Raw genomic sequence first — 12,638 nt, forward strand, 5'->3', positions numbered from 1 at the left:
AGATCCAACCGTCTTTCGGCATCATTGTCTTCTGGCTGAATCAAGATCCTTGGTGAAGGTAAACCAATTTCGACCGGGACCATGGCTTCCGTGCCATAAGTGAGGCTGAACGGGGTTTCTCCCGTACTGGCCTTCTTCAGCGTTCTATTTGCCCAAAGGACGTGCGGAAGCTCGTCCACCCAGCCGGATCTGTGTTCCAAGAGTCTTTTCGTGATGCCTTCGACGATGCTCTTGTTTGCTCTTTCCACCTCACCATTACCTTGCGGGTGTGCCACTGAGGTAAAGGTGTGGGTGATTTGAAGTTCTTTCAGCCACTGTTGTAGCTTCTTGTCAGCAAAGTTGGTGCCGTTATCGCTCACCAAATTCTGTGGAAGTCCAAAACGACAAATAATAAATTCCCAAATAAATTTTTTGATATGTTTTGCGGTTGTTTGGGCTAGAGGTTTTGCTTCTATCCACTTGGTGAAGTAGTCGATGGCTACCACAAGGAACTGAACATTTCCTGCTGCTGTAGGAAATGGGCCTGTCACATCGATGGCCCACTTCTGAAATGGCCATGAAGAAGTGACTGGAACAAGTTCATTCTTCGGGCGGTGCGTGTTGGGTGCGTAAAGCTGGAAAAACCTGCATTTTCTGATGTATGCCAGTGCATCCGTATGCATCCCCGGCCAAAAGTATCCCGCGTTGTTTAGCTTGGCTACAACAGCGCGGGGACCTGCGTGTACTCCACAGATGCCTTCGTGTACTTCCCTTAGGAGGTAGTCAGCATCTTGGTTGTCCACGCATCTTAATAGTGGGCCAAGAAAGTTACGTCTGTAAAGGATGTCATCGATGAGTTGATAATTCAGTGCTTTACAGCGTAGTTTTCTTGCCTGTGTTTTGGACTCCGGTAGTGTACCTGTCGCAAGGTATTTTATTATTGGTGTCATCCACGTTTCCGTGCCTGTTTGGATGACACAAATTTCCTTGTGCGGGACCGATGGTGTCTCGAGGAGTTCAATGCGGATATCCTTTCCTAAGTGGGTGAAGGCTAATGATGCAAGCTTGCTTAACGCATCCGCAGATTTGTTTTCACTTCGCTTGACGTGTATGACTTTGCAGTCATTGAAATCGCGCATAAGGGATTTTGCTTGTGCGAGGTACAGGGCCATTGTGTCGTTCACGGCTGTGTACGTCCCGTTGATTTGATTGGCTACTAACATGGAATCCACGTGGGCTTCCAAGTTTTTCACTCCCATCTTACGCGCAATTCTCAGCCCAGCCAGGAATGCTTCATACTCGGCTTCGTTATTCGTACTTGGAAAATCCAGTCGAATAGCGTAAGTGTATTCTTGGCCTGCTGGGTTGGTTAGCTTTAGCCCTGCGCCTGAACCCTCGTTACTGGCTGCTCCATCAGTGTAGAGTCGCCAGACATCATTGATGTCTTGTGCTGGAGAGGGTTGAGCCTCTTCCTGGCACTCTTTTTCCCGCGATGCAGGCACTTCTGCAATAAAGTCGGCCAGAACCTGGCCTTTTATGGCTGGTCTTGGCTTATACTTTATCGCGTATTCCCCCAACTCAATTGCCCATTTGGCTAGGCGTCCCGATAACTCGGGTTTGCCTAGAACGTTTGCAAGTTTGAAGTTTGAGAGAATGGTGATTGGGTGACCCTGGAAATATCGTCTTAGCCTGCGTGAAGCGTGTATTAGTGCTAAGACTAATTTTTCTAGGGTAGAGTACCGGGTTTCTACGTCTGTTAGGACACGGCTAACATAATAGATTGGCATCTGGATGCCTTTTCGTTCTACTAGCAGGACTGCCCCGGTTGCTCTATCAGTTGCGGAAAGGTATAGGATTAATTCCTCTCCCGCTCTTGGTGCTGTCAGCGTTGGGAGTTCGATCAAGCGTGACCGAATCTCCTGAAAAGCTGCTTCCGCTTCTGGTGTCCAGCGGAAGTGCGTTTTCTTTAAACAGTTTCTCAATGTTGACACGAATGGAAACGACTTATCCGCGTGGTTTGCCAAAAAGCGATTAAGTGCCACTAGTCGTCCATTCAGTGTTTGAGCCTGTTTAATGGTAGTAGGTGATTCCATTTTGATAATGGCTTCGACCTTTTCAGGGTTCGCTCTGAAGCCATCTTTAGTGACGATGACCCCCAAGAACTTCCCTTCTTCCATTCCAAAGGCACACTTGCTCGGGTTGAGCTTCATGTTTATCTTCCTGAGCGTGTTGAAAGTTTCTTCGATGTCTTTCAACATCGCTTCTGGGTCAGGGCTTTTGATGACCAAGTCATCCATGTAGACTTCCAAGTTCCTCCCAATTTGGGAATGAAACTCTTTGTCCATCAGGCGTTGGTATATGGACCCGGCATTCTTAAGTCCGAATGGCATCATTTGATAACAAAATGTGCCATCGGGCGTCCGAAAAGCGGTTTTGTCCTGATCATCAACGGCCATGTGGATTTGATGGTACCCCTTATACGCGTCCAGGAAGCATTTAAGGCGGAATGGTGCCAACGAATCCACCTTAAGATCAATTTCAGGTAACGGATAACAATCTTTGGGGCATGCTTTGTTCAAATCCTTGAAATCTATGCACATGCGCCATTGTTTGTCATTCTTCGGTACCATAACGGGATTTGCAACCCAAGTTTGATATCTACTAACGCGTACGATGCCTGCGTCAAGGAGTTCCTTGACTTGGGTTCTACACGCGTTAGTTTGTTCTGGCCCCATTACTCTGCGCTTTTGTACGATCGGCGTGACAGCCGGATCGCATTTGAGCTTATGCTCTGCCTTACTCCGGGGTACACCAGTCATGTCAGCCGGTGTCCACGCGAAGATATCGGCGTTCCTTTGTAATAAGCGCTTAAGTAAGGTGCGTGTGGGATCAACAATTGTTGGGCCAATGGTGACGGCCTGGTCCGGGTACTTGCCGTTGAAGGCCCATCTTTCTGGTTCGGTGATGGTTGGTTTAGCCATCTTTGGTTTGGGTTTAGATGAGACAGATGCGATGCATACCTGGGGAATGCCGGTGATCATCGCTACACCCTCAGCTGTTGGCCATCCCATCATGCCGTGGACTGAGGATACCACGGCGTTGAATCTTGCCATCCCGTCTCTCCCAAAGAGAATGTCGTATGTGTGGTGTGGCTTCCTCATCACGACAAAATCCACATCTTCTGTGCGGGAGTGTTTCCCATCCGTAAGAGTGACGGGGAAAGATAGGATACCCAGGGGGGTGTTTGTGCTGCCATCAAACCCTTCCATCGAGGCGCAGATCGTTTCCAGGCGTTCCTTGTCTTCGTCATCTAGCTTGTCGAAGAACTGCCTGTACATCACCGTTGACGAGGCGCCGTTGTCAGCAAGAGTGCGGGAGGTGATGTAGTGCCCCAGCTGGCTTTTGATGATGATAGGGCCTTCTTTGCTGGGTCCTCCTGGCACTCGCGGGAAGCGCACCTCAGCTTCCTTCCACGCACATGGTTCTATCGTTCGCCTTTTTCTTCCTCTGATATTACCATGAACCATGTTGATGCTGATGTCAACGGGCTTTCGTCCGTTGCCTCGGTACCGGTTGTCGTTCCGTCCTCCCTTCTTGATTGATGCCACCAGGTGTGCCAGTCTTCCATCCTTGACAAATGTTTCAACAATATCCTTCAAGGATGTACACTCTTCCGTATCATGACCTTTTGTCCCGTGGAAGTCACAGGATTTGCTCTGATCCGCATTAGGTCGCTGCCGGATCATTGGAGCTTTTGGCCACGGTAGCTTTTCAGTGGCAAATATCTCCGTGACGCTTTTGGTGAGTGGCGTCCACCGGTGCTTTTGGCTTGGAGGGTGCGTGTGATTTCTTCTGCCAACAAGAGGTTCAGAGCTGGATGTGGTGTCAAAGTTTACCCTTGACTGCCAGATACCTAGCTTCTTCTTCTTGTTCTGCCGGGCGATCCGGACATTGTTCTCTCTTGTCCTCTGCGTGTAGAGGTGTGTACTCTGGGGAAGATCCCTTCCCAGTTGCTTCTCCGTCTCGGCAAAGCGCTTGGCCGCCGTCATGATGGCATCCCATGTTGATGGCATGCCATCCTTACCCGTCAATGTGCGGATAAGCTCCGGGTATTCGGCGCCTTGGATGAAAGCGGCGCGAACAAGATCTTCACTTATGTTGCCGAGACTTAGTTTTTTGGTGTTGAAGCGGGTGATGAAGTCTAACAAAGATTCATCCTCCTCCCTAACGCAGTTGAGGATCGTCCACTGTTCTTCAGTGTATTTCCTCTGTTGGCTGAAGTGCTGGCTGAACTTGTTCTGAAAGTCCGCCCAGTCATATATGTGGTGGACCGGTAAACGGTCGAACCATGCCCTGGCCGCTCCGACCAGAGTCATCTGGAACATGTAACACCACGTGGGTTCCGTCCAGTTGCTGACGGTAGCCCCCGCAATGAACCTGTTCAAATGGTCGTCTGGGTCGGATAGACCATCATAAGTGCCAATGTTGGACATTTGTTTGGCACTTCTCGGGGCGATTGCTTCCGCAATGTCCCTTGCGAATTTTGACTTTCCTGCATTTGTAGCAGTTGGTCTAAAGGTTTTGGAGAAATGTTGGTTTAAAAGCTTTCCCAAAATTCCTTTTTGGTTGGAAGTCCGTTTCCTTACGCTTCCCTTTCGCCTTATGGCGAGGGTTCGCGTCGGTATCGGATTCTTCCCTCTCGTCGTCTGAGTACTCGCACTCACTGTTCATATTGAGGTGTTGGCGAGTACTGCCGAATTCGTCAGCCTGTTGAACTGAACGCAAGCGTTCATCCAACTCAGCTTGGAACTCTCTTTGACGTGCTTCGGCCCACGCCTTCACTTGATCTAGTGTTTGGCAAGGGACCCTCGTTCGTTTTTCCAACTGGGCATCAGTGAACCCCAGTGGAATATTTACTGCACTTGCCCCGGCTTGGGTAGTCGGGGTAGTGTTCGTAAGATTTGTATAACCGCCGGTGTTCCCCCCAGTTGCTGGGGTTGTGGTTACCGGGGTTTCTTGGTCGGTTACTGGCCTCGGGACCGGAGTAACGTTAACCATTTCTTCAGAAATTTTGAAAAAACTTAGTTCTAGCTTTTATGCACGGATGGCGCCAATGAAGAAACACTAAGTGAACCCTGGACAGATTATAGATAATCTGGGGGTTAAGTAATGTTTCCCACGGGGATGAGGTCCAGCTGAGAAGGTTGTTCTTCTAGAGACCTGCAAAACAGACACCGTAAGCTCGTCACTGAGAAGGGGGGGTTCCTCCTTGTGACCACCCTCCGGCGTGAGAATCAGGCTAGATTGCTCTGAATATAAGTGTATATTAAGAGATTGCTAGATAAGATTGAGATATCAGATGATGTCCTTACCAATCCAAGATGTTGGAGTATTTATAGCCGAAGGTAGGTTTCCAAGTAGGTACAGCAGGCTGAATAGTATTCCTGTTCTACCAACAGTGGACTACGCACAGGCCATACTGGTTGGTGGATAGGTTACGGCCAACAGTAATAAGGTCGGCTGTATACTGTTCCTTTACTGCCGGCTACGCACTGTTCCACCAACTGTAGGCTGCGCACGTCTCATCGTAAGGGTTGGTGAGTAGGCAGCGGCTAATAGTGACAAACAGTACTAGAGGGTGCTCCTCCTCGTATTGTTGTCGGTGAGCTGTCACCCTGTGATTAGTTCATGGGCTGCTCTGGTCAAACTGTCTGTTCCACCCATACCTTAGTAGGTATAGTACGAAAGACCTTCCAGAAGCATACGGACTGGCTCATTTAGGCGGGAGTGTTCCCGCCTTGCTCATTCCTTCATGTGACTTGAAGTAACGAATGCCTTGTGCGTGTAGCCTTGCTGATAGTGCGGGTAGCCTTCCCTGATGGCTTGTATCCGCAGCTGCGGGAACAGGCGGGGTACTTCACCATTGGGAGGCTTTCCCTGCGGGTACAGCTGGCGTACTGCGCGTAAGGTTCTTTGAGCATGGTGGGTCCTGCTGGAGCAGTTGGTCATTGCGCAGACGTCCCTGTTCAAGGTGAGTCTTGCGGGTCCAACTGGGCTCTGCTGGGACTTACCTCTTCATGAGGGGAAAAAAGAGATGAGTGCTCAATAAAGATGGAGTAAATGCCACATGATGGCGCATCATTGTTACGCATAGCAATTTTTTATCAATGAATACCCACAAGAGAAAACGGTATATGATTATAAGTTACACGGCTACACCATTGCATAACATGTGAATCATCAAATATGTTATTGGTGAACAACACATACATATAAATATCCTGATTATAAATCAATAAATATGAAAACGAGAAATAATATGTATTCTTATCTAGTTATCTTTATTCTTTTGAGTGATATTAATTTTTGGCCGAAAGGAAACCGTTGCCAAAAAGCTGGAGGTCGGGTAAAGACGCGTTGGTGATTTTGGTCATTTGAATATTTTGGCCTTTTGGTAATCACAATCTATCAATACTGATAAAAAATAAAATAAATTTGGATACATAGCATTCCGAGGTTAATTTTCACTATTAAATCTCAATCAAAATCACTTCTATTCTATTGATGGATAATAAAAAAAACTTTGTTCTAAACATAGTATTGACTATAAATTCAACATACCGTATTAATTGGTCAATTTTCATTGATTGAATTATTAATGTCATAAATTATATTTCAAACATACTTAATATAATAATTACATGTCATCAATATATATTTTTTAAAATTGAAATGTATATATAAAAGTGTTTATGTTTAAAGAGTACATTAACATTTAATTTTTTGAGACATTTTCATATTAAAGAAAACTATAATAACTTTTTTTTTTATTTTTTTACAAATATTAAGTGTTAAAAATCATAGACAAAATTTTTATTTTTTAAATTTTTATAAGATTATTGTGACAGCTGAACTACAGTGTGTTTGTAAGGAAAACATGAAAGTTGTTTAAAAAGGAAAATCTTGTGTCTTTTTGTCTATGGTCTGGTATGAAATGTATAACATTTTTGTGAAAGACTTTAGCTACATCTTTTACATCGAAAGGCCTCATTATTTTAAATGTTGCTTCCAGTTGCATTGCTTCATTAGTGTATACCGATGGTAAAACAACTCATTCTCGATTTAAAATTCAAATATATTTGATGATATAAAACGACAATATTTGTAATACAATTTTTTTACATAATATAAAGAGACTTAATTATCTTTTTTTATTTGTATTATATTATTCATTGCAATTTTATACATTTATTTATCCTGTGTAATATGTCACACCCCAAAAATCGTTAACTTGGCAACGGAAGACTTAATTTTGTTAATTTGGGCGGTGACAGACGCTGTTCAGCCAATCATATTAAAAAATAATGAACCATTAGTTAGACGTTATTAAATATCAGAGTTTTACACGTGTCAAACATGCACAATTCTATTTTAAATTACAAGTCCAACTATCATTCATTCAAACGCACAACACCATTTTCCCGAATCCTTCACGAAGCATCCATTTTTTCATTTACCTGAAAAATATGTTAAAATAATTTTGTCAACACGAATGTTGGTGAGTTTCTCAATTAAAAACCGGGATGTAACAGTTCTCGACTTTACTCTCATTTATTCATCATTCTTATCAATGATAAATTTCATTATTCACCATTCTTATCAATGGGAATTTAATTTTCTATGTTTTCAAACATAGCTATATATTTTCTTAAACAAAACGTGTTAGCTGTAAACGGACAAAGAGTACAACACATACTATCAATATGATAAACCTGTTACATACCAAATCAAAATATTCTCACCTTTTCAACCAGAGCGACTGGAAGAGTGGGGGCGTCGCCCCGATAGATCTATCAATATTTTTAGGCCCTTTCTCTCTAGGTTAACAGTTTTTTCTTTTATAATGACTCATCTCATTTAACACAATTTGTAAAATATATAGCCCTTTATTTATATACTTTTCTCCCAAAAACATTTATAAATCATTAAAATATTTAAAAATGAGGATTTACAAGAAAACTCACCTTTGCGTCAGCTCAAATATTATTCAATTGTGATAATATGCCAATCAATGTCAAGATCTAGTTAACATTCATACAAATGATAACCAGATTATTATGTTTAATACCAAGTATATTAACACATAAACATGGATACAAATAGAATCTTATCATAACTTAATTTATTATCCAACTTTTATTGTTTAAGAAAAATCATAATTGAATCGAACGTTTCAAAATATCTTCTAAATATATTAGAACAACATAGTTTCAAATAATCATTCTAAAACTAATATATGTTTTCGAAACTAAACTTGTACGTTATTTAATAAAAAGTATATATTTAATATTTTAAAATATAATCTTCTTTTATAAATATATTATCTGTCATATAGACGCATGCTTGAATTCTGACAAATATATCATATACCATTTCTTTAACAAAACATAATATAACCGTTATTATTATTTATATTGAAATGCGTATATTAACATACTTAATATAAATATTTTATATAAAATTTACATTATCTAAAGATATATTTATTTTTAATATTAATGGTGATCATTATTCGGATAAACTATTTCAGTCAAAATATCGTGTATATATGCAAACACGAAATCGTCAAAGTCTCGATTGCACCATTTTTAACACACTTTTTCAGGAATTTATATTGGTTATTTACTTTTATACTCTTGCTTTTAGCGCTCGTTTGTAAACTAACTATAGTTAAATTAATCATCTACCACATTTTTTAGTATTCCAAACTACACTCAATGCCACTATTTAAACAAATCTATCAAAAACTAATTGTATCAAACTTTTAAGAAATAATAGTTATACCCTCTCGCGTGCGGTTCACGTCTGAATATCTACTCATAGCCGACATGCAACGCGATTCGGATATAACAATGCATTTGTTTTTAACTCACAAACATTTCTCTAGTCTCGGATCGTTCATACGACACCTCAAAACCTACATGCAACTCGATGTAAGAAACTATTTTCGTTCTAAAATATAACCAGTAATTTACGAAGCTTATAACTCACCATGTAAAAATCTGATCATCGATTCCTTTGGTGGAATCAAAGATATATCTGTTAGGAAGGTTCATCGAAAATTTCAACTCGATCTGATGATCAGACTCCGGGAATCTGCATTTCTTTAGAGTGGCATTTTCAAAATCCGCTCAGCGAGCTGAACACGAAAACGAGTTTAGAAACCCAACTTAAGCAACTCATATCCTCATCTCCACTGTTCAAAGTGATTATATATGGGTTATAAACCTTCTGGACAATATCAAGATGAATGAACCATTAGATCTTCAGTTATAAACCGATCTTTGCAGACATGCAAGACTAATACAATCTGTCCAAATTTTAAAACATGTTTTTAACGAACTTAAGCTCAGATTTGGGACGAACAGAGCTTACCATCGCTTTCGGGACATTGAAAAATGGTTCCGGGTAGAAGACGAGCTTCGGCCGCCACCGGACCACCGCGCTGGACCACCACCGACCACCACACACCACCATCGGACTACCGCCGGCCTCCTTGCCGGAATCCTCTAACCGCTCTCTATCTCTCTCTCTCTCTCTAAAATGCCGAAATGTGATGTTAAAATGAATGTTAAGTGGGGGTAGACCCACTTATATAGTGCGATTTTAACGCGTTTTGCTATCGTGTTTCTTTTTCTCGTTTCAACGAACCCGCTACTTCAAGTGACGTATATTCCAAATATATTTTGTCAAAATATTTATTTCAATCTCGACTTAAAATTGTCTTGCTAGCTTATGATTTCCGCTAATAATTTATTGACGATCGTTACCGGGTGTCTGTTCCGTGTTACTCCAAACTTAATAAAACTAGTGTAGTTGTTTTTCCAAAAAACAACTCATCCAAACTTATGGTGTTTATTTGATTTATTTTATCTAAATTACAAACCTCAAATACGGCGATAGTATTAACTTTTACATGCTTATCGGTATATGTGCTTTAACGAACGTGCTTGAAAATACTAATTTGCATTTTCTCGTTTTGTTATAACTCATAATTGAGTCACGTTTCACCGGCGTTCTCGCTTTCAATTATCTACGATATTCAGATGATTTCAACCATGTACATTTTCTCAAATGCCGAGTTGAATATTCACACGTTTAACAGAAAACGTTCGTTTCTTCATAACTTTTCCCCAAAATTCCTCCATTCGATCTGACTTCGCACGTGTTTTCCATTGAATATATTTCCTTTATTCTCAGAATAAAATAATATTATTTACTTACGAGTCTTAAATCTCGCATATTCCAGTTTAAACACGTTTTAATCTCGATTATGGAATTTAATAAATCGTTTTATTTTGTGGATTTTCACATAATACATGGGTTTCTAAAGCTAGTTTACTTATATAGCAAGTGAGAAATCATTATAAATATTGATTTGATTAGGAACTATAAAATAGACGACATTTAATGTTATTATTATGGATTCACTACCCTTGGTGGGTGTCCCCTAGAGGTGGGCAAATTAATTGATCAACCGAATCAACTTGAAAATCGAATTGAAACTGATTATGTTGAAACTGGTTTGGAACGGACTGAAACTGTAGGTTCGGAACCGGTTTGTAATTTTCACCAAAAAATCGGTTCCAAACCGGTTAACCGGTCAAAACCCGAAACAAAACCGATTAAAACTCAACTGTAACCGATCGTAACCTGGTCAAGTAACCAATTCAACCCAAACCGATAATAACTGGTTTTGACTTTTGTTGACCAAACTAAACCAATTTCAATCCAAACCGGTTTTAAGGTTTAAACCGGTTTGTCTGCCTTGGGGCAGGGTCAAAGAGCTAGCATCTTGTAGGTCCAAGTATCACCATCTCTTGACGTGTCCAAGGCATCCCGTTACAACGTGTTATTTCTACCCATGCTTTGATAATTTGCATAATATAAACTTTATTTAAAACCGAGACGCAACAACTAACGAGAAGTATATACAAAAAGTAAATAGTAGTTAATGTAAATTCTTCAAACTAAGCACACCTTTAGTCTTAACACTAATTTATATTCTCATGTTTTTGTTCAAACAATATAAGTCCATATATATGAGACATGTAGACAGAGATTTTGTACCCTTTTCAACAATCTGCCCTTTTGTCATGAACAAATTTAGGCTTAATTGCCGGTCCAAGTCATATATTTCAAATCTCATAATCACATTAACTCAACACGACATTATGCATTAAAAATGTATAAATTATATATTAAACAGTTTCGCTAATATTGAACAAAAACAAAACATAGAAACGAGTCAAGCTGTTCATGAGATCATGGTAATTTTTTAGTGGCTGCCTTGGTAGTTAAATAAGTTAAAACATGCTTAAAAAGTTACTAGGGATCCATAACTTCATAAATAAAATCATGCCCAAAATAAATATTGACAAATGCTTTACATAGACATTATATATTGTTGTTACTACTTACTAGAACTCGAACGAGCAAGCTGTTCATAAGACCATGAACATGCTAACTATTCAGTAGCTACCTTGTTAGAAAAAAATGTAAAACTCAACATACGTTAAAAAGTTACATGGGATCCATAATTTCATATAGAAAACCAAATGAATTATAAATTACACAGATTTTTAACCCCGTCAAGCAATAAATAATTTGATATTATTGTAACGTCCAAGAAGAATTTGTTAATACAACGTTGTTAAACATGTTTTCTAAAACATAAAATCCGGATAAACCTTGTATCCAAAATTCATGTTTTAAAAACATAACTAAAACATCGATAATAAAAATTTATACTAAGCTATGCCAATGATGACCGATAGAACAAATTCAAGGCTGTTGATCAAGTGATTGACCGATACAACATAGCTCAATTGATCCATAATGAAGCAACTCCTCAATCATTTGTTCAATGTGATGATCTTCAAGTTTCGGATAATCATGATTCATGTTATTGTCCTCCGTTGGTTGCTGTTGTTGCATCACAACTGTCGGCTTCCTCTCGGATCGTTTATGTTGTTGGATTGATGTTTTGCTCATATTAAGTGAAGCCATGTAGCATCTATGCAGTTTTGCAGTCAAAGTTGCCGAGAGTAGGTTCGAAGAAGAAGGTTGCGACGAATTGGGGTTGTACGGAAAGTTGGTTCTTGCATGTGGCCCGCACATGAGCCTTGCGGCCTCGTCGTAGGCACGGGTGGCGTCATTGGCAGTCTCGAATGTTCCTAGCCAAATTCTTGTTTTCCTGTTTTGGTGTGGTGTAAAATTTATGATGAAAGTACAAGAAAGGAAAGGTTATGTCATTTGGAAAGTAGACTTACAACAACGGATGACGAATTTCGGAGACCCATGAACCCCAATGCCTTTGCCGGACGCCACGGTATCGTTGGTGTGTTCTAGCCATGTGCGAACAATGTGTTTGTGAAACTGCCACAATGAAGTTAAAAGGTTGAAATGAGAGAACTGAAGATTTGCTTGTGCCGTGGAAGGGAGGGAATGATAATAGAGGCCTAGAGGGTGAGACAAGGGGTTTATATGGGAAGTGAAGTGGGTCTTTTATAGTTTTATTTAATTTTTCCATTCAATAAATATCATATTTGCTCCAATTTTCTCATGTAATGTTATGAGTTCCACATAATGTTATGGCC

At 40.5% G+C, this 12,638-nt stretch overlaps 1 protein-coding gene across 1 annotated transcript; it reads right to left on the reverse strand.

The window, feature by feature from the left end:
* Positions 1 to 11,794: 11,794 nt before the first annotated feature.
* Positions 11,795 to 12,425, reverse strand: LOC143637645 (ethylene-responsive transcription factor ERF003-like). The gene is made up of 2 exons (XM_077104980.1): positions 12,312 to 12,425; positions 11,795 to 12,235 (listed from the first exon to the last, which is right to left on the reverse strand). Exons 1-2 carry the CDS (start codon positions 12,392 to 12,394, stop codon positions 11,824 to 11,826), a joined length of 495 nt encoding a protein of 164 aa, XP_076961095.1. The 5' UTR covers positions 12,395 to 12,425; the 3' UTR covers positions 11,795 to 11,823.
* Between the last annotated feature and the right edge of the window lie 213 nt (positions 12,426 to 12,638).

The sequence above is a fragment of the Bidens hawaiensis genome, unplaced genomic scaffold (genome assembly GCF_021521415.1).
Source record: "Bidens hawaiensis isolate Kalapana, Puna unplaced genomic scaffold, B.hawaiensis_p1.1 tig00008375_1, whole genome shotgun sequence".
Lineage (NCBI taxonomy): Eukaryota > Viridiplantae > Streptophyta > Magnoliopsida > Asterales > Asteraceae > Bidens > Bidens hawaiensis.